General features: G+C 35.8%; 1 protein-coding gene across 3 annotated transcripts in view; it reads left to right on the plus strand.

Moving 5' to 3' along the window:
- VMP1 (vacuole membrane protein 1) overlaps positions 1 to 22,865 on the plus strand; it is a 129,342-nt gene that overhangs the window by 96,910 nt on the left and 9,567 nt on the right. For all 3 annotated transcript variants that reach the window (XM_019431077.2, XM_019431076.2, XM_019431078.2), the window contains 3 exons: positions 2,027 to 2,107; positions 6,664 to 6,780; positions 11,951 to 12,012. In XM_019431077.2, coding sequence (XP_019286622.1) covers positions 2,027 to 2,107; positions 6,664 to 6,780; positions 11,951 to 12,012 — 260 coding nt within the window. The remainder of the gene's footprint in view (positions 1 to 2,026; positions 2,108 to 6,663; positions 6,781 to 11,950; positions 12,013 to 22,865) is intronic.

Genomic DNA, 22,865 nt, shown 5'->3' on the forward strand with positions numbered 1-22,865 from the left:
CTCAGGGCATGGGTTTGAGCCCTACATTTGGTGTAGAGATTACTTAAATAAATAAAACTGAAAATAAAATACAGAGCATCAAAGTACAATTACATTTAACATGTAGAACATTTTAGACCATGAAAGAATGATGTTTTCAATAAAATTATGTCAATAAAGCCTTTAGAGCCATATCAGTAAGTTGTAAATATATGGCTTTAAGCAAAATAAGTTTAAAATAAAAACAACAAAATGTAGTTGTGTTTATGAAATCTAAACATGAGTTACTACCATAAAATATTTTAGGGGCGCCTGGGTGGCGCAGTCTGTTAAGCGTCCGACTTCAGCCAGGTCACGATCTCGCGGTCCGTGAGTTCGAGCCCCGCGTCGGGCTCTGGGCTGATGGCTCGGAGCCTGGAGCCTGTTTCCGATTCTGTGTCTCCCTCTCTCTCTGCCCCTCCCCCGTTCATGCTCTGTCTCTCTCTGTCCCAAAAATAAATTAAAAACGTTGAAAAAAAAATAAATAAAATAAAATAAAATATTTTAGATTTGGTACAGACACTAGTACAATGCTTCCCTGAGGTTTTTTTTTGTTTGTTTTTGTTTTGTTTGTTTGTTTTTCACTACACTGGCAAGGAAAAACATCAAGAAAATACTCCCTCAAGCTGCATATTCTGCTACTGTTGGCTTCTTATAATGAAAACAAGTGTGTAAACTTCATATTAGTTGAATTTAAATAAACGTTTATAGATTGTTTAGTATAAAAATGTAATTTTAATTCCGAGAATATTGTGAAAGTCCTGGAAAATAAATTACAGGAACTGAAAGTAGCATGGTCACTGTGTGTGTGTGTGTGTGTGTGTGTGTGTGTGTGTGTGTGAGAGCATATGCACGCACGCGCGTGTGTGTGTTCAACACATAATGAGATTTATGAAATCCATTTCAGTAGACAACTTTCAGACTTTTTAACAAGTAAAACTTCCCATTAAAAAGGCACTTAATTTGTTTTCCTTGTAAGACATGCAAGCTGAAAATTAAGAAAATAAAAAGGTAAAAGGAAGTTTCTACTTGATTTATTTGGATAAAGTAGCTCTTTCCCCTCAAATAAAAATTCTTACAGCACCCTGAAGGATAATTAATGATGGGCACCCAGGCATCTGAAAGAACAAGGAGTCCGTTTTCCTTTGTTTTTATCTAATTTCTGTTGAGTAAAGAGATTCTGCCCCAGAGGGATGAAATGACTCCTTACTTTCAGGATGTTTTTAAAAACAAAATTCCACAAACTTCTCTAGGCTTAATATTTTTTATTATTTTGTATATTAGGTGATCTACATAACATTTAATCTTTTTTTCTATTTTTATTTAAGATTTTATTTTTGTTAATCTCTGTATCCAACATGGGACTCAAATTTACAACCCCAAGATCAAGAATCACATGTAGTAGGGGTGCCTGGGTGGCTCAGTTGGTTGAGCATCCAACTTCAGCTCAGGTCATGATGTCACAGCTCGTGAGTTCAAGCCCTCCCTTGGGCTCCAACTTGAGCTGGAGCTTGCTTCAGATTCTGTGTCTCCTTCTCTCTCTGCCCCTCTCCTGCTCATGCCCTGTCTCTCTTTCTCTCAAAATAAATGAAAACATTAAATAAATAAATAAATAAATAAATAAATAAATAAATAAATAAATAGATTTTTTTAAATGAATCACATGTGGTAGGTCAGTATTTCCAAAATAATGAGTTGGTTCATAGATAGTTTATAACATTTTCTTCATCCCTAGATAATCCGTAGATAATCTGAAAAATAAAGTAACAGTGTTTTGGCTTATTCTTGAAATGTGGTAAAAGTTTGTCTTTAAGGATGTAACTAATGTTCTATCAAGATTTTATTCATATTTTTTAATGCAGCCTATGATTTTTTTTAATCATTCATCAAAAGCAATGATTAAGTGAATCAGGTTGTGTGGCATTTAATATTATAAATTCTACAAAGATCCATCTTTTCTTCTTCCCTGTACATTTCATTAATGTTTTGATATCCTCCTTTTATACAGGACTTTGCTTCCCGGGCTAAACTGGCAGTTCAAAACCTAGTACAGAAGGTTGGATTTTTTGGAATTTTGGCCTGTGCTTCAGTAAGTGAATTGTATTAAAAGTGAGGAATTCCAATAAATGGTAGATTTATATATTGATCCAGTTTGTTTTTAAAGATAACACACTTAACAAAAAATAAGGTAACATACTTGAGTGAACAAAAATGCTATCACTTTTAATGGGTATATAAATTTATTAATCATTCATCTTACTCATCAAATGAGCTGTTTCTATTGGATGGATTCGTATCTAGGTTATTGACTTTCAAGCATTTCATCTTGCCATGATGACTTCAGACCTAAATGGCTTGGTTCAGTAAGAATAAAAGAGATAAAATTCATCCTTTGCATGAAGAATTTATAAAATGAAGTGCATTTAACCAAGTAACAATGACTTCATTCTTTCCAGAGTTATAGATAGGTAGTCTTTTTCCAAAGTTTCAAGCATTAGTTATAAGGAAGAAGTCATGTGAAACCTGTCTTAAGGGGCATTTACACCAAGTTAGGTAATTGAAACCTCTGGGGCAAAGTTAAGGGCATTTTTGGCTACAGTGAACTAAGAAGCCACTTATGTCAAAAACTTAATTTCTTAAATTGCAGATTTGGGAAATCGACATTCCTTGATGAGTTGGTGTTTATCCTGGTCCTTTTCTAATATGATAGAAATAGTTATATTTGAAATGGAGCATTTTGATCAAAGCTTTCTTTGGTAGCCCATACACAATTTTTGGTAGTTCAGTGGTGGATTTGGCTGGATTAACTAGGTGTACCTAGTTGATACAATAAAAACTGCAGCTATAAATATAATTCACAAAATTATTATCTACTGACACACAGCTGCTTTGTCCATTATGTTCTAGAATATGAATATATCTTTGAGTACTCTCTGCCCCTCCCCTGCCTTAGCAAAAGCAAATGCCCAAAAAAAGAGGACTTTCGGTGCCAAAATTTCTAATGTAATGTCAACATTCTAGAGATACTGTGAGATACACATATGCCTCAATTACTATCCTTTGACCCAGCAATACTAGAAATTTTCATAATCTAAGTTTTCATTTCAGTGTATGAGCTCTTTATCATAATTTGATCTCTCAAGTATTTGAGCAGTTTATAAGTATACTATAGTGTGATATTGTAGAAAGAAAATTGGCTTTGGCATTCCTAAGCCAGTCTTGTCTCTTATTAGCTATGTAACCTAATCAAGTTACTCTCTTTGAGCCCTAGATTTCTAATTTTTTTTTAATGGACAATAAGTCACTCATCATTGTAAAGGCTGACTGAGGATTCAAGAAACTATATGTAAGGGGTGCCTGGGTGGCTCAGTCAGTTGAACATCTGACTCAGCTCAGGTCATGATCTCCTAGCTCATGAGTTAGAGCCCGCTTCAGATTCTGTGTCTATCTCTTTCTGCTCCTCCCCTGCTCTCTCTCTCTCTCTCAAAAATAAATAAACATTAAAAAATTAAAATATGTATGTGTGTGTGTGTGTGAACTAACACAGTGCTTAGAACATAAATGTTCAACCATTTTTTATCATTATTCCTCAGCTTTGATTTAGTCACTGAGTGTTGGGAATAAAGAGATGAAAGATATATTTCCTTTCCTCGAGGATCCTGAAGTCTAGTGAGGGAGACCATTGAAATACAAGGATAAGTAGAAAGTGCTGTGGAAGTCAGCAGACTGGGATTAAACTGAGAGGCCTAATGGATAATAATGTCCTTACTTTAGAGGCTAAGAAAACAAGCCTGGGAACCACATTGCCTGGGTTGAAATTCTGCTCTGCTGCTGAAATCCTGCTTTCCCAAACAAACTGTCAAATCTGTCTCATTTTCCTGTAAAATGAGCATAAGCATATCATATAGCATTGTTTTGGGGATTAAGTTGAGTTGGTGATGCAGAAACTTTAGAAAAGTATCCTAAAAATCAGAACATTCAATAAAAACTAGCTTTCATTGTTCCTAGGGAAAACATGAGTACCTTCAATTTATTAAAATAAAAAATGGTATTTATTCTTTGGCACTCATCTATCTCTGTGACCTCACTGTTGCCAATCCATTTTCCATACTAGTCAGTCTTCTTTATATTTGACTAGGAATAGTCAGTATTGAACAGAAATTGATAGATCAGTTTGGCCTTCCAGGAACTTTTTTCCAGAAAATTGATATTTCTGTTAAAGTATTAAAAGTATATACTTTATTTAAGGTAAAAAGAAGTTTTTAGTTATTTTATTGTTAATGTTTGAACTAACAAATTAAACTCCTACTTGAGGGAAAATTTCAAAGCTACTTAGTAGCTCTTTTTTTTTTTTTTTTTTTTTTAAGTTTTCTTTATTTATTTTGAGAGAGAGAAAGAGAACATGTGCAGGAGGGGCAGAGAGAGAAGGAGAGAGAAAGAATCCCAAGGGTCGGCACCGTCAGCACAGAGCCCAGTGTGGGGCTCGAACCCACAAAATGTGAGATCATGACCTGAGCCAAATTTAAGAGTCAGATGCTTAACCAACTAAGCCACCCAGGCACCCCATTAGTAGCTTTTGTAATCTCAGTCTTCCTTTCTGTATTTAGTTAGATGGTGAAAAAAAGAAGGGGTGCAGGGGCGCCTGGGTGGCTCAGTCGGTTAAGTGGCCGACTTCGGCTCAGGTCATGATCTCACGGTCCGTGAGTTCGAGCCCCGCATCAGGCTCTGTGCTGACAGCTCAGAGCCTGGAGCCCGTTTCAGATTCTGTGTCTCCCTCTCTCTCTGACCCTCCCCTGCTCATGCTCTGTCTCTCTCTGTCTCAAAAATAAATGTTTAAAAAAAAAAAAGGGGGGGTGCCTAGTGGCTCAGTTGATCTGACTCCTGGTTTGGGCTCAGGTCATGATCTCACATTTCACAAGTTCCAGCTTTACATTGGGCTCCTTGCTGACAAGGAAAAGCCTGCTTGGGATTCTCTCTGCCCCTCCCCTGCGCGCTCGCTCTCTCTCTCTCTCTCCCTCTGTCTCAAAGTAAACTTAAAAAAAGAATAAATAAGGGCGCCTGGGTGGCTTGGTCGGTTAAGCGTCTGACTTCAGCTCAGGTCATGATCTCACGGTCCGTGAGTTCGAGCCCCGCGTCGGGCTCTGTGCTGACAGCTCAGAGCCTGGAGCCCGTTTCAGATTCTGTGTCTCCCTCTCTCTCTGCTCCTCCCCTGTTCATGCTCTGTCTCTCTCTGTCTCAAAAATAAATAAACGTTAAAAAAATTAAAAAAAAAAAAAAAGAATAAATAACATGCACATGCAACAATAAACTCATTAATTATGCTCAGACTGTATCCGGCATACACTGAGGTGTTTAACATGTTTAACAAATTCTAATTTTTAATCTATTCTGATTTACATATCTTATATTTCTATTTCAACTTGAGATAGAGCCTGATAATAAAGGAAAACAATTAAAATTATAATCCATGGAGTTATGAGGGTCACGTGAGAAAATATAAGAAATGATAGATGTAAAGCTGTGCAAATGATATTATTATATGATTGTAAGACATGAAATTGCATTAGACATTTGAATTTGGATGAGAAAAACAAAAGTTATTAAATCCAAGTGTTATGAACAAAAGAATATTTGAATTCTAATTTAGTCATGACATTGTTTTTAAAAAGAACATATGTGACAAATATCTTTTAAACAACTAGTCTTTTCTTTGAAAGTTCAGAAATGAAATTATATAAATTAATTGACTTGTGAATGGTTCTGCCAACTGCCACAAGGACAGAGTGCTTCTATGGGAGAAAAATGGATGAAGTGCTCAAAAACAGCTTGTGGTTTCCTTGCATTTTTACATGAAATTGTCTTTCAGCATTCTTGAAATGTGGGAATGTTTGGAAAAGGTATTTGTTGTGAATCACTTCTTTGTCTCGGACTGAGTATTCAAAACATCTGAATCTATGCGCTCGTATTTCCACACTTGATTTTCTGCCTAAAATATATTACACAGCCTCACAGCCTTGTACTGTCATACAAATTATGAGATTTGTCTGTGCAAAATACAAATTACAAGGTTTTTTTTTTATGTTGAGGAATAAAAGCGCATCTGCCTATAAATATATTTGTGAATTTCATAAGGATATTTGCTATATAGATATGAATGATTTCTAGATGATATTCTTATTTCAGGCTGAAGATTTTACAACCCCAGTATTACTGAAATAATCTCAGGACTTTTTCTTCGTTTATACCTCACCTTAGACACAGCTACCAAACGGTTAAGTATCTGCTGAATGGGATTAAATTCCTGTGGGTCCATTGGTTTTACCAATTCTAATGTGATAGAAAAAAGTATATTTATGGGGCATTAGCCATAAGTAATGTAAGCAAAAGGACAGTTGGGTTTGCTTTAACAGCAGCCTGAGATGAATATGAGACCAAATTTACAGAAACGTTAGAACACTTGCCTAACCTTCTGAACAGTCTAGTATTGATCAGGGAATCTACACCTCTCTTTGTAATGTAAGCAAGGCTTAAGCATAATTCCACATACCTGTAGGTGGTAAAATTAAAACTGTTCCTTGGATCATATATGAAAGTCCCATTTTAATGTGTGTGTGTGTTTTGTTTGTTTGTTTGTTTTTTAAATAGATTCCAAATCCTCTATTTGACCTGGCTGGAATAACATGTGGACATTTTCTTGTACCTTTTTGGACTTTCTTTGGTGCAACTCTGATTGGAAAAGCAATAATTAAAATGCATATCCAGGTAATTATACCCTCTGATTTACTGTCTGATGATGGTGAGCCCTTTGAAATGCATTGAAACTTAATCCCTTTGCTCATTCCAGCGTGAATTGTTAATATTTTGGTTCTGCTTCTTTGGGTTGGTGTTTTCCTTAGGTATTTAACCGTGGAAAGTCATCTGGGGATTAGTGAATTTGGGGCAGGTTTTCCCTGTCCCTGTTGGAAAATTGTGCCCCTTTATAGACTTTTTCCTTGTTTTCTTTCTTTCCTTCTTTCTTCCTCCCTCCCTTCCTGTCTGTCTTTATTTCACTTCTTGCCTTGTGAAACTTTTCATCTAAGACTTTTAGCAAACAAAAATAGTGCTCTTATATAGGAAAATGCACATCATCATTTTCACATACATAACCAAAAATGTCATATTTTTACTGACTATTAGCTGAGAGAATATTGCCTTACACTAATTCCACTTTTCTTTCATACCCCCAAATAATACTTCCTCTCAGGGCACCAATGTCCTTTACAGAAAACCAGCCAGATGTCAGTGTGGCAAAGAATGGGGAAGAAAGGAGTCTCTGAAGAGGCAAAGAGCTGTGGGTTGTGGTTAGAGAAGTGAGAATCAGCTATTGTTCGTAGCCAGTCTTAACAAAAGCTTCAGGACAGAGAGAGGTGTGTGTGTGTGTGTGTGTGTGTGTGTGTGTGTGTGTGTGTATGAATAGAAGAGAGAAAATGAGGGGAAATGAATATATGCTTCTCAAACCTTGACATGAATTGTTGCCTTTTAAAAGGGCAAATCTCACTAGAATAAAATAAAATTAACCTGAATAGAATGTCTTAATCAGTGAGGTTTACGTCAAAGAGGCATTCACCAAAGGAAAGGCAAGAGCAGTGAGTAATATCTTTGCCCTGGTATAATTCCTTCAAAATTAAAAGCATATCTTTTAATTTTCTCCAATTTCTTCTTAACACCTCTCTACCTTCAGTTCTTAGAAGAGCAGAATGAGACAGGAAAACTTCAGCTACTTCTGTCTGCCCAGTTTCTAATATTAGATTTTGGCATTTGGGATGAGTTTATTGAGCCTGTCCTCTACTCTCCTGCCATGAAAATCACTCAAAATTCCAAGGACATTCCTCCTTCAAGGAATATATTTTCTCCCACTTACATTAAGTATATTGTTCAATGAAATGATTTTTTAATATGGGAATGCTAGTTACTTTGGTAAATATTACAATATCCTGTTAGATTTTTACAAATAATAAAATACCATGGTGAGTAGTAAATTATTTTGTAGTGTATCAGAAGATAAATTTTTCTTTGATCTTTTTAGTTATTTCTAGGGGAAGAAGGAAGCTATCATTTTGCTTTTTGAAAAGTATTAATTGTCCCTTGAAAGTATTAATGCCTGGGGCGCCTGGGTGGCTCAGTCGATTAGGCCTCTGACTTCGGCTCAGGTCATGATCTCATGGTTTGTGAGTTCGAGCCCCACGTCGGGCTCTGTACTGACAACTCAGAGCCTGGAGCCTGCTTTGGATTCTGTATCTCCCTCTCTCTCTGCCCCCCGCTGCTTGTGCTGTCTCTCTCTCTGTCTGTCAGAATAATAAACATTAAAAAAAATTTTAAAGAGAAAAGAAAGTATTAATGCCTAAGAAACAATAACATTATTTTAATTCCCTTTATGATAGCAACCTCTCTGGGAATCCATAAACTTTATGCGTCCAGCTTTGCATAGTAATTTTCTATAAATTAATAGTAAAATTTATTATGCCAAGAGTATTCTATAGTGATAGGGCATGCAACTTATCAGACTTCAAAACAGAATATGCAAATTAGTATATTTTTTAAACATTCTTAGATTTTATCAAGTTATGATAATGCTTAATTTTTTTTATATAGGCCTTCACACTTTATTTTTTTAATTATTATTTTTTTTTTAGTACTTCACACTTTAAAGCACTTAGTGTATGTGAGCTGATTTTATTATTATAATCATTGGATAGAGAAATTACTACTCCAATTTTGTAATTGTCACACTTAGAAGATTAATAAGTAGTAGTTGCCTAAGAATGTAAGTAACAGCTAGGATTTGAACCCAAGTCTTTTGGCTTCAAGTTCAGTGTTCTTTGCATTCTTCGGCATTGCCGTCTAAACTATAAATTACTTACATGATTAAGGAAATTGAATTGTGTAATGCCTGCTATTTATCAAGACCTGTGCCAGGCAGTTTGCACTGGTTATCTCAGAACAATCCTGTGAGGTAGTTATTATCCAAATTTCATAGGTAGGAGAACAGTGTTAGAGAAGATAAAATCCATGCCTAGGCTCTGGAATTCAAACCAAACTGTATAAATTTGAAGGTATTCCCTGTATGTGTGTAGAGGGAAAAAAAGTTCTATGTTTCTGAAAGCAGAGAATCTGAGTTTCTTCACTAAACAGACTATGGGATGTGTTTGCTGTGTTCCGTTGTATCACGGAGACACATACTTTCTAAAGGCATGTTACTTGGTGTACATCCAGATGTAGCTCAGGACAACAAACATTTCTCATTCTTGGGTAGACAATAGTAGTGCATAATATAAGCATTTTAGCTATTTCTGAAGTAACCAGGAGGAAACCCCACACACAGATTTTTCTGTAATCTAATAACAAATCCATCTTTTCTTCTGATTCTTTTTCCTCAGCCTAAAGCAAAGAGCCAAAAATATTGTTATTTTTATTGATACCTTGCTATTTGTTAAACTTCCCTTAAAAATTTCAAATTACCCCACCTAATAATATTAGATTGGGATTTCCAAAGTCAATATACTTACACTCAATATTTCATATACCCTGTAATTTACTTACCATGTATGTTGTTTGTTGCCTCTTCACCTTTCTGACATGGACACATACATGGAAATGGAAGCTCCATGAAGGTAGAGAATTTTGTCTTTGGCCCACTGAGGTATTCTAGTGCCTGAAATATCATCTGACGTGTTGTAGACACTCAATAAATTTTTAATAAATGAATTTAAGACTCTTTTTTTCCATTGAAGGACGCTTCTTTTATAGATAGTTTCTTTGTTTGTCCTGGCACCATTAGTTCCCTACACCCTCTTTTTTTTTTTCTTTCCTACTCAACCCTTTCCCTTGACTATTCTGCACACATGGTTGAGTGGGCTGTCTGGTGGTCTGTGCCGTGTGTTTGTTTATTTGGTAGAATCCTCATTCAGACCTCCAGCCCGAATGACTCTGAGATGAGACATATGTTCTTAAATATCTGACACATTTATGTCTTGCCCAGCACTGTGAATTTTCAAGCTGTTACATATAAAAAGAAAGTCTTGTTTTGTTTTCAAGCAGTAAAATTATGCAATTATCTGGGCATTGGCTTATTTTCAATGTTAGGAAATGATGGTAAGGGAAAACTCATGGTGGTGAAATCACTGAGAGGCAAAAGCCATTGTTAGTGAAAGATTTATAGTTCCACCTAACTGGCTTTTAGTATGGAAACTAGAAGGACCCTTGTATATAATGCTTTTCTCCTAAAATGATCTGTATAATTGTCTTGTTAGTTTTGTAATCTTCATATACCATTTGTGTAACATTGTTTATGAAATCACCATCCATTTTGTAACTGTTTTTGACATCTATATGTGCTTGCTTTTTCCATAAGATAAGTAGTAAGTATCTTTTTAAAATTAATAGATATGGGAGTGCCTGGGTGGCTCAGTCAGTTAAGCGTGCGACTTCAGCTCAGGTCATGATCTTACAGTCAAGCCCCACGTTGGACTCTGCACTGACAGCTTGGAGCCTGGAGCCTGCTTTGGATTCTCTGTCTCCCTCTTTCTCTCTCAAAAATAAATAAATAAACATTTTAAAAAATTAACAGGTACATAAACACCAAAAAAGACTATGAACTTTTTTTTTCTTTTTTAGTCCTACTTCCTTACACATACCCAGCTGTGCAGCTGTCAATGTCTCTGCTAACAGTAGACATTCCTTAAGAAAATATCATTGCTTTATTAGTCTTCTACCTGAAATGATATGCTTTAGTGTAATTTAGCCACTTTCCTGAGATTCATAATGGGTGGATAAAAAGGAGTCTACTGTTATTTATTTTATTTTTCTTCCCTCCCCTGTGGTTGCATAGTCTGAAGTTATTATTTGACAAACAATAACAAAGATTTAAGCAGTCGAGGGACAACTTTGAATTACTCATGTTTAATCAGAGAATTATTATCAATCCTTTAGAGCTAAACTTTAATACCACATTCTTGAATCTCTAATTGTACTTATGTACCTCTCCTTTCTCTGAACTTCTGTAACACATTTTTACTACTAATGTATGTCATCTATAGTTTGTATATATGTATATATATGTATATATATATATATACACACACATAATTTATCATTTTTCTACTATAATACAGAAAAATATTTTAATTTCTTCAGGGCATTGAAGAAGGAAGTGTCCTTGCCATCTTTGTGTTCCCTGAAAATCCATAATAATGCCTTATGTTGTATATTATTTTGAACATTTATTTGAGTTGGGGACATTTGCTACCTGTTAGTCCTAAAGGCATCTTTACTTGTAAGGTAGGATGTCAACATCTTTAATTAATGGAGAGTACTAAAAAACACCAAATTGAAATGACCCAAATCTGATAAAGATTCTGAATAACTGTTGATACTTTTGCTTGTATAGTAAGGCTAAAAGTCCAAAATCATTCAGGATCTGAAAATGGAACTTTAATAATAACTTCTATAAATTTTCTATGAAGGGCATACAGGCTTTTCAAGATCCTATGGATTAGATTTAGACCAGATGCATGTCATCAGGCTGATCAGCTTTAATTTCAGTAGTGGGGTCTGTATGGGAACCCATGACTTCAGTTTGTCTATGTATCCATTCTAGGATACATAGAACATGCGGAATGTCCACCCAGCCTTGGGTTTCATGACTCATATTTTTCCCTCAGACATGGTTGTGTATGCTGGTTAGAATACAGCTGTGCTAAAGGAAAAACATCTTTAAAATACAAAGTAGGTAGCATTTGTCAGTAAAGTGGTGTTTGGTATATTTTGTTTTTTTAAAGAATTTTAAAAATTGCAATTGGGGCAATACCTCATCTTTTTAAACTCTTATCAGAATTATGAATTTATAGTGGGGTTTTTTTTGGGTAACATATTTTAACTGGCATTTTCTTTACAGAAAATCTTCGTTATAATAACATTCAGCAAACACATAGTGGAGCAGATGGTGGCTTTCATCGGGTAAGTAATTCTTTGTGGACTAATATTAATATCACTGAACAGAAGAAAATTTATAAAAGATTTTATTGAAACATAATTTTTCTAATGCATATTTTTTTATCTTTTGAGAAGGAAAAATCTTTTGCCCTGTTATTAAATTGAAGACTTTCTTGCTCTACAGCTGAGAAAGATGAAGTTCAGATAACCCTTATTTAATTTTAAATTTTTAATTTAATTTTAATTTTAAAGTCATATAATTCTTGATTTAAAAGAAGCTTTGGGAAAAAATAATAAAGTTTAAAAATAAGAATAAAAGAAGCTTTGGAGTTTGAGACCGTTGCTCCTCCAAAGAAATAAGAAATTCTCTTTATATAAAAGACATGTGTGTATTATTACAGTTTAATGGTGCTTTAGTACAGTGCTATGATTTTTAGCCAAAATTGGATGCCAGATACACAGTTGCATTTAATTTAAATATAAATCTTACATAAAATATTAATATTTCATTACAGAAGGCATGATAAGATGATTTAATATTACAAAATAGGTCAGTTATGAACCTGTTACTTCACTAGAGAAAAATCCGGCCATTTAAAAAAAAAAAAAGCCTAGCCTATCCAAAGCTTTTATTTTTGTGTTTATAGAAGTAAGTTTTAATTTATGCTTTAAATGATAATGTCACAAATTTATGGAGTTGACTTTGATAAAAATAAAGACAGACTCATTTTATCTGGTTAATCAGATTATTAACTGGAATAGGAATACTGTCAGATAGCAAATTGAACTTTTTGTATATATTTTTTTAATTCAGTGTTTACAGGTATGAGGTTTTCATTTAATACTTTAACTGCCCAAGGTCTCCTGGCTGGCTCAGTCCATGGAGCATGTGACTCTTGATCTCAGGGTTGTGAGTTTGAGCCCCATGTTGGGTATAGAGATTACTTAAAAATAAAATCTTTAAAAAAAAAAAGTTTAACTGCCCAGTGGTAGAAAGTACACTTGATGTAGTTTTTTGGCTTTTTTTGTGTTTTTTTCCCTTTATGTAGTTTTAACATGAATCTTTATCTTAAAAGCCATTTGTAAAACAAAACACTTAAGACAATTTTTGCTATTTAAAAAATTGCCATTTGGAGGTAAGTTTATGAGTATTCGTTTTACTATTCTTTAAACCATACCTTGTATATTATATTTATTCTCTTCTATAGATATTTTGTAATAAAATAGTTTTTAATATTTTCTATTATGGTTTTAATATAATAATTGAGGAAAAACATATTCTTGAGAATATACTCAGTAGGGCCAGTTATTGGTTTTATTACTTCCTAAGCTTCTGATCACAAATGTGGATTATAGTTTATACATTAAAATTTAATTACTCCAGTTTTTTGTTGCCTGGATCCTTACAGATGAATTGGTTTACAAGTCACCCTACATAACATTCAAAAAGAAAGAAAAAATATTCTTGTCCCTTATTTTTTAAATACAAAGAAGGCATTTCATCTGTTCTTAGAGTTTATTGTTCCACCTCAAGAATTATGAAGGACACACAGCTGACTACTACAAAACCCCACACATTATAGGAATGACTGTGCATGTAGCACTCTACATCCTTCCTTTCTTCTGTTCCCATGCTGAACATTTATAGAAGGAAGTTTTTCAACAACTTACCCACCACTACCACCTTCTGTTTCCCCAGTCTTTGGAGTTTCTAAAAAGATTAGTGGGGTGCTTGGGTGGCGCAGTCAGTTAAGCATCTGACTCTTGATCTCGGTTCAGGTCCTGATCTCACAGGTTCATGAGTTTGAGCCCCATGTCGGGCTGTGCACTGATGGCACAGAACCTACTTGGAATTCTGTCTCCTTCTTTCTGTCCCTTCCCCATTGTGCGCTTGCTCTCTCTCTCTCTCTCTCTCTCTCTCCCTCAAAATAAATAAATAAACGTTGAAAATTAAAAAGAAAAGTAAATAAGTAAATAAAAAGATTAGTTAACTACCTGTCTTCCCTACTCACATCAAATTATGTTCCCTTCCAATCTGTTCTCTATACTGCAGTTAGTAACCTTTTAAAAATATTAATCTGAACACATTACCACCACCGCCCTTACCCCCAGCTCCTTATCTTTTTTAAAACTTTTACTTGTTTTTTCCTTCATTCTTAAAATAAACCTAAAATTCCTGAACGTGATCAGGAACATGATCATGAACCTTGTATGATGTATCCTCTATAATTTTCTCTTGTTGAGTCTCCCATGAATGGTCTTTACTTGCTTTTGCTTTTCCCTTTGCCTAGTTCAGGGCTTCTTAACTTTTGCACTGTTGACATTTTAGGCCAGGTAATTCTTTGTTGTGGGCGACTGTCCTGTGCACTGTAAGGTATTTGACTGCATCCTGTCCTCTACTCACTAGATGCTAATAGTCTCTCCCAGTCATGATGTTAAAAATGTCAGGGCATCTGGGTGGCTCAGTTGGTTAAGCCGCTGACTTCAGCTCAGGTCATGATCCCACAGTTTGTGAGTTTGAGCCCCTCATCGGTCTCTGTGTTGACAGCTCAGAGCCTGGAGCCTGCTTCAGATTCTTTGTCTCCCTCTCTCTCTGGTCATCCCTCTCTCTCTCTCTCTTTCTCTCTCTCAAAAATAAATAAACATTGAAAATAATTTTTAAAAAATGTCTGCAGACATTACCAAATGTCCCAATGCATGTATACCTCCACAACCACCACCAACCCCATGGAGAACCAGTGGCCTAGACAGTGTCCTTTAAATTTCAACTATTACATTAACAAAATGCCTTCCCTGACTAAATCAGATATCCTCTTTTCTAGAGACGCCTGTTCTACATGCACTGACAGTTGTGTTTTTCCATTTATGTTTGAGGGTATATGATTATTGTCTTTCTACCACTAACATGTATGCTTCTTACTGGCAGAGGGCATGCCTTCGTTCACTATTGTGTCTACAGCACCTGGCATCTTGATTGACACATAGCAGGTGCTTGATAACTATCTAGTGGATAAATGAACACATGGTATCCAAATAAAGATCTGGCCAATAAAAATTCGCATATCATTTCATAGCCCAGAGTGTTTCCCCAGCCTTTGGAGTTTCTAAAAAGTTGTATTACTTATACACAGTAAATAGAAATAAGAGTCTTTATAATAATAGGCCAACAAATCAAAATTGGAATTCTTATGGTTTTCAAAATCAGTACTTTCTTCCCTTTACTAGCTCATCTAGCACAGCCCTTCACAGAAAATCCAGTGATTCTTGGGGTGCCTGGGTGACTCAGTCAGTTAGGTGTCCAACTTCAGCCCAGGTTATGGTCTCCTGGTTTATGAGTTTGAGCCCCTCATCAGTCTCTGCCGTCAGCACAGAGCCCACTTTGGATCCTCTGTTCCCTTTCTCTTTGCCCCTTCCCACTCACTCTCTCTCAAAAATAAATAAACTTTTTTTTTTTTTTAATTCAGTGATTCTTAAAGATGGTTTTGCATATGGGGTGCCTCGGTGGCTCAGTCAGTTAAGCATCAAACTCTTGATTTCAGCTCAGGTCATGATTTCACAGTTTGTGAGACCAAGCCCTGCACTGGGTTCTATGCTGGTAGCATAGAGCCTGCTTGGGATTTTCTCTCTCTCTGCCCCTCTCCCCATCATGTGTGTGCATGTGTGCACACGTGCACATGTTCTCTTTTTCTCTCTCAAAATAAATAAACTTTTTTTTAAAAAGGTGGTTTTGCATAAAGGTATTCTAAGATATTCAAGACCTGCTGGAATCCAGTTTTAATTGAATTAAATGGGTGGTATCATACTTTTAAAATTGTTTTCAGGACATGGATACTGGAACATCCTGGTATCCTCTTTTCCCCAGTGCTGTCTACAGGGATTACCTCATTAACTTCTTTTCTAGATAATGTATTAAACGGCATAAATAACCAGACTTGGCAGATAATAATTCTGTATTACCAGCTGCCAATAGATGTTTGGTTTTGTTTTTTTGTTTTTTTTTTTTTCATATTTTTCAGGAATAACATTATCTTTCTAAATTTTTTTTTTTTTACAGTTTATTTATTTTTGAGAGACAAAGAGAGAGAGAGAGTGCATGAATGGGGTAGGGACAGAGAGAGAATCCCAAGCAGGCTCTGCACTGTCAGCACAGAGCCCAATATGGGGCTCGAACTCAAAAACCATGAGATCGTGACCTGAGCCGAAACCGAGAGTAGGACGCTCAACTGACTGAGCCACCAGGTGCCCCAAGAATAACATCTTTTAATCAAATCCTCCAATTAAGCTTGACATGATCTGTTTTCCTACAGTTTGAAGTAGGAAGTGCTTTTAAATACAAGTATCTAAATGATAATAAACAGACTCACCAAACCTAGACTGAAAATGAAGTTAAACAAGGATAATGAATTTTGGTAGGTGTAAATTTATTATTACATATATAATAGTTTGGTAGTTTGTTTTAGAAAAGGAAAGAACAGTTAAATTGACTCCCTTAGACCCCTTGTTGAGTTGATCTGAAAATACTACCTCTAACGACATTATCCTTTGATTGTTAGGTATCCCTCTTTACACTGTTAAACTGTAAATGGTTTAGCAAATCATCAAACCAAACTAGTAAAGTTTGGAATACGGGCTTTTGAAGGATATTTAAAACCAAGTACCCATAATTAAGGGAGTGGTGAGTTGCTGTGGTAGAGGGAAAAATCAAAAGACAAGACAAAAAAAAGCCAGCAACAATTCAAATTTAAAATGATGAGATACTGAGACAAGAAGGAATGAAAAATGAACCCCAAGAGTAAAGGAGAGCTAGGGAGTGGAACATGAAAAGAGTGTACTGCCTTTGAACAAAATAAATTGAGATTTGAATATGAAGTCTGCCCCAGACTAGTTATTTAACTGGTAGCATTTCTTCTCCAGTTCAGGAGGCCACTGACAACCTTTCCAACTTCCAATCAAATGTGAAATGCCCAGTTTAGTAGAAACATACTTCTGTCCGTGGTTTAACATTCCAAGGCATGTGAATTTTTAAAATGCTTTCCATCTCAGGGAGCCCAAGTGGCTCGGTCAGTTAAACATCTGACTCCATCTCAGCTCAGGTCATGATCTGGATCATGAGTTCAAGCCCTCAACAAGCTCTCTGCTGTCAGGGGAGAGTCAGCTTCAGATCCTCTGTCTTCCTTTCTCTCTGCTCCTCACTTTCTTGCTCTCTCTCTCTCTCTCTCAAAAATAAATAAACAATTTTTAAAAAGTCACCAGTGGGGCGCCTGGGTGGCTCAGTCAGTTAAGCATCTGACTTAGGCTTAGGTCATGATCTGGTTAATGAGTTTGAGACCCACATCAGGCAGTCTGCTGTCAGCACAGAGCCCGGTTTGGATCCTCTGTCCCCCTCTCTCTAGCCCTCCCCTGCTTGCTCTCTCTCTCTCTCTCTCTCTCTCAAAAATAAACATTAAATAATAATAATAATAAATTTAAAAAATCACCAGCAATAAATAAATAAATAGTGCCTTTCATCTAGATTTTTTTGTTGCCTGTGTCTTCAGTCTCTGTTTTTTCCAGTTTCTGTTGACTGGATAGAAAGGTAGAATGCTAAGTGACTATTTTGTTTACTCCCAGGAAGGATTGAGGGAAGGCCTAATTCTTGGCCTTTAACCGGGATGAAGTTTTTCATCAAAGATTGTACAAATAATTCTTGAAGATATTATTTAAGTTTATTTATTTAAGTAATCTCTACACCCAGCGTGTGGCTCGACACAGGAAATGAGGTCAGAGTTGTTACAAATAACTCATTTATATAATTTGTGCTTTAGTTTTTTGTTTTGTTTTTGTTTTCATAAAAAGAGTATCATACTAAGGGCGCCTATATGGCTCAGTTGAGCGTCTGACTTTGGCTCAGGTCATGGTTTCGTGGTTCATGAGTTCAAGCCCTGCATTAGGCTCTGCGCTGATGGTGCAGAGCCTGCTTGGGATTCTCTCTCTCCCTCTTTCTGTGCCTCCCCCACTTGTGCTCTCTCTCAAAATAAAGGGGGGTATCATACTATATGTAATTGTTTCAGATTTCTTTTATGTTGCTAATGTTATTCTGTGTTGCTGAATATAATTCATTTTGGTTGCTATATGTTATTCCATTGGGTAATTATTTATCCACTTACCGTTGATGAACATTTGAAATGTTTCCGTGTTTTTTATTTTTTCGAACAATGATTTATGAGCATTTCTTAGTGCAGGAAAGGTGAGCACATAGTAAAGAGCCTGAGAGTATGGTGAAAGGGAAAACACAGAAGAGGGAAAAGGTAAATAAGAGAGAAATTGGACATAAGCAAGATAACCCTCAGTTTTGATAACTTAGTCTTGATAAGATAACTTAATTTTGTCTAGGTCCATATTTGGGCAAATTCTTACCACAAGTATGCCTGTGGCCTACCAGGCTAAACTGCTCACTAATGCCACCCCAACCCCTCACTTCACCCCACCTCCAGCATTGAGTTATTATTGACCATTACATCTCTGGCAGTGTGGTTTAGTATTAATTTTACACAGATTTGAATGCTATACTGATTACTGAAGGAAATATTCCTTTCCAAAGGGCTGGTACTCTTAATGTAACTAGGGAGTGGCCCAGCTAAATATGATACCGTAAGTATACCCTTGTTTTTTAGTACAGTATGTCATTGTATGACAGTCCTAAGGTCCCAGAGAGAAGGTAAGCCCTACCTTCAAAATTTACTGTAATTTTAACAGTAAATAGTACCCTTCCTTCAACTAGAAATAATAATTAGTAGATTTATTTCTTAAACAGTTCCGGGAAGTAATCGCTAATGTCATTAAGTTTAGGGAAAGGTATCTCTATTATATTTTCTTAAATCAAAGGGTTAGTCTAGTTATATATGGAAATCTTAACATATGTAATGAATCAGTTTTATATTCTGAGAGATGTTAGAATACAGATAATTGCCTTGAGAGAAAGCTTTTTGGTTTATGATATGTTTGGCAGGAGGACAGAGAAAGGTTCTGAAAAAAAAAAGAGTAGGCATGTAATAGAAGAGTTTTTCACTGTTTGGTATCTTAGTGTGAAATAAGTCAAGGGATGGAACCAAAGAAAGAGGGAACTTCAGAGCTTCAAAGGCATTACATTTGTTTCAGTCTTTTTTTTTTTTAATAAGATTTAAAATTAATTTTTATTTAATTTTAGACTTTCTCCAAATGAGAGAGACCTGGGCATAAGAGCATGACCAAGTCTAACATTAAAATCGTTATTAAAATGACACGTTCCAGTATTCTCACCAAATAGAAGATGAGAATTCCCAGAAAATAACATTAAGCATATGACTCGTAACAAACCATATGCAGAACATTGGCTTATTGTCAGGTTGCCAGGGTCTTATTGGAAGACAAAGTCCCTAGTTTTACCACACAGGAAAGTTTCCATAACTCAAATCATTGGACTTGGGGGAGGGGGTTGGCTGGAGCAGGGACTTTTTACCAGACACAGAATGTTCCATGCTCTTCGCTGCCTATTTCTGAGTTAACTTGATGTTTGACCTCAGAGTCGAATTTGCCTGTGGCAAGAGAGGGATCATTTTAACCAGTGAGTAATTAAGTGCTTGAGTCTTAAGAATGTTTCTTGTTCCTTATCCTATGACAAGTGGTCAGAGTGAGCTATGTTGGCCTGGACTTTTTCTTCTACAGAAAGAAAAATCTATTTCCATTTTAAAATACAAAATGGTTAATGTAGTTGATTCTCTTTGCCTTTGATCACTATAAAATAATTAGAAATGGTTGCAGAAGTGTAAAATACAAATATTTGTGTTAACTAAAAAAGGATACATTAAGTTTTAACATTGCAGCTGCTGAGACTCCTTTGTACACACTGACTTTTTAACATAATCTTCTGCAGTTAGGGTGGAAAATGTTCATGTCCTCTTCCTGACGTTTGTTATCTTCTCTTTTAACACTTAAATCTTCTATATTTTTGTTATGGATATTGGGAGGCATCATAGCTAAAGGATAAAGCAGGAACTCTGAAGTTAGACTGTATGAGAAGTTGTCATTGCATTAGGAGCTTACTGTTGACCATAATTAGAGCATTTCTGTAGAATGATATAAACTAAAACTGAATTAAATTGTATTACATGGAATTGTTGATTAAAGGAAAAAGCAGATCAGGGTCACGCCTGACACATTTTAAGTGTTGTGTAAATATTTGTTGACTTGAATGAATCCATTCATTCATTTCTAATCATGAATGCATGCATTCATTCATTATTAGAACAGTATTTTGAGACTGAAGGAAAGACTCTAGTAAAAAAGCTAGAGATGGAAGATAGAAATGAAAAAAGGGAAGGATATGGGTTGGAAGTTAGCATTTACTAAGAACCTGCTTTGCCAGATGCTTTACATACATTTTTACTGAATATGCATAACAAAACCTGTAAGGTACTATCACTGTGTAGATAGGGAAACTGAAACACAGAGAAGTTAAATTCATGTAAATGCACGAGATGGAGATAGGATCCAGGAGACAAGATCAAAAGCCTAAGTGGATTATTTTCTTTAACCACTGCTTCCTTCAAAACTAAAGATTCTAAGATCTTTTGAGGTAGAAAGAGAAATATTGAGGGAGTGCTGTAGAAACCAGTGAGGTAGTCTATTTGAAGTTGGAGGTTTGGACTAGAGTGTCAGTTTCAAATGGCTACTGTGTGAATTTGATAGGGAGTCAGTGTGAATTTTTTCTTTCCACTCCTTGTTCACACTTGCTTTCACCTTGTACAGCTGTAATTAGTTACTGCAGATGTTACTTTGAGGGAGAAACCTACTGGCTTTTGTACTGTAGGTTTAAATGCATTTTTTCCTCTCTCATCACCCTTCTAGATTAAGTTCATTAAGGACAGAGATCATGACTTTTTTCTTCTTCATTATCTACTGCGTTTTGTGATTCTCTTCCTAACTAATGTTGGAATAACTAGATTGTTCTTAGTTGAGGTTGAATTCCAGTAACTGTCATTTTTTTCTCCACACACCTTCCTGCCACTTTGAATGACTAAATTCAGTAAGTTTTTATGCCATCCCACCTTCAATTTAAAATTCTGCAAACTCTCCTTTATTCTTGATCTTTGGGTCTATGGGTCCCTGTTGCTGATTTCATCCTTAGAATTCAATGGGTCTTCAAGCCAGCCACAAATTTGTCGCTGTATAAAGCTGCCATCGGTGTACCATTTTCTAGAACTGAAATCAGTTGATTTTTTTTACAGGGTTTTGTTTTGGCAGCCAATCATTTTTACTTGGTTCTTATAAACTGCTCGTTTAGTTCTGGGTTCATTCATTAACATAAATGCCCACTTAGCTCCTACTGCTCAGGTTTTATTTTCAAAAGTGTCCCTTTAATGATAGCATAATCCAAAGAGTAGCTACTAATTATAAGGAGGTTTTACCTCCATTCTGACTGTAATAGAAAACAATTCCAAATGTTCAAAAGCTAGGACAATTGCAGATTATTATTATTAATTTTTTTTTTTTTTTTTTGAAAACGTCTGTGATGGAAATGTGCTGTAAGCCAGTAGTAACAATACACCTGATGTTTCTGGATAATGCAGTAGTCTTCCTTCTACACAGCCACTAAGAAACCAATGGTGTCATGTGTTTATAATACTGCTGAACACACAGTGGATTAACTTGAGTACAAAAGAGGTTTAAATCATTTGAAAGGGACACAGATGTGAATGAAATTCAAGATGTTTTAATTCCAGATCCTGAGGTTGAATCACAACGAATTTTAGACAGTGCCAGAGATTATCAACCCAAACTTTTGTATCTGAGAAAGCCCTAGATTGTTTAGTGTAGTGTAGTTTTCATTCCAACTTTATTTTATGTTGGGGTACTCTTCCAAGGTCCTGAGATATAAAGGAATTTGGTTTGGGCTAGGGCTGCCACATTTCAGATCCGAAAGCAAGTAGAATACATCAGTTAACATTTTTTTCTTGTAATATTAGCTTCAAAGATTCAGGTTCCCTATTCAATTACATGGGGAAATTAATAACCCTTTCATTCCAGTCATACAGAATTACAGGATCCCACTTTGACTGGGTTAAATACAAGTTGATTTGCAATTAACATCAGTTCATTTACTTGTCATATTCCTGGGTTAATTAGGTATCAATTTGTTTCTCTCTTTTTTTTTTTTTTTTTTTTTTTTCCCTTTCTCTAATGTCTGTGGACTGGAAAGCTATAAATATTAATGGGAGTCATCATGATGGCCTTTGACTTCTTCAGAAAGATTGCATGATAAACTACACTCCCCCTTCCTTCCTTCTTCAGAGCAGTCTACCTTATGACCATTTCATTTGGAGCAATCTGTCATTGTTGAATCAGGCCTGGAGTCTGAGATCCATTCTGAGTCACTATGAATAGAGCTCTAGTATTGGTTGGGCCACAGGGAAACTGGTGGTTAAATACTGTGAGAATCTTTATCAGACAGGAAATGACAACTCATTAAAATACTAACCGTTAAGCCTGTTTAGATCACTGCGGAGGGTGGGGGCGGGGGTGGGGGGGAGGGTGGATTTAACTCTATAGTGTTTGGTTGAAATCTGCACACTTCTGGAAACAGAAAATTATTTATAAAACTTATCAAGAAAGGGAATTGCTGGGGGTGTGGGGCATGTCTGGCTAGCTTAGTGGGTAGAGCATGCAGCTCTTGATCTTGGAGTTGTGCGTTTGAGCCCCACATTGGGAGTAGAGTTTACTTTAAAGAAAAAAAAATTTTTTTTTTTTTTTAAAGAAGAAAGGGAATTGTTAATCCATCTTCTTACTGAACTTCTACCATGCTGTCATTGCCTCTTATATATAGAAGACAAGATAAGCATGTAAATGGGCAGTGGAATGGG

Source organism: Panthera pardus, unplaced genomic scaffold (assembly GCF_024362965.1).
Source record: "Panthera pardus isolate Hobbes unplaced genomic scaffold, ASM2436296v1 HiC_scaffold_3, whole genome shotgun sequence".
Taxonomy (NCBI): Eukaryota; Metazoa; Chordata; class Mammalia; order Carnivora; family Felidae; genus Panthera; species Panthera pardus.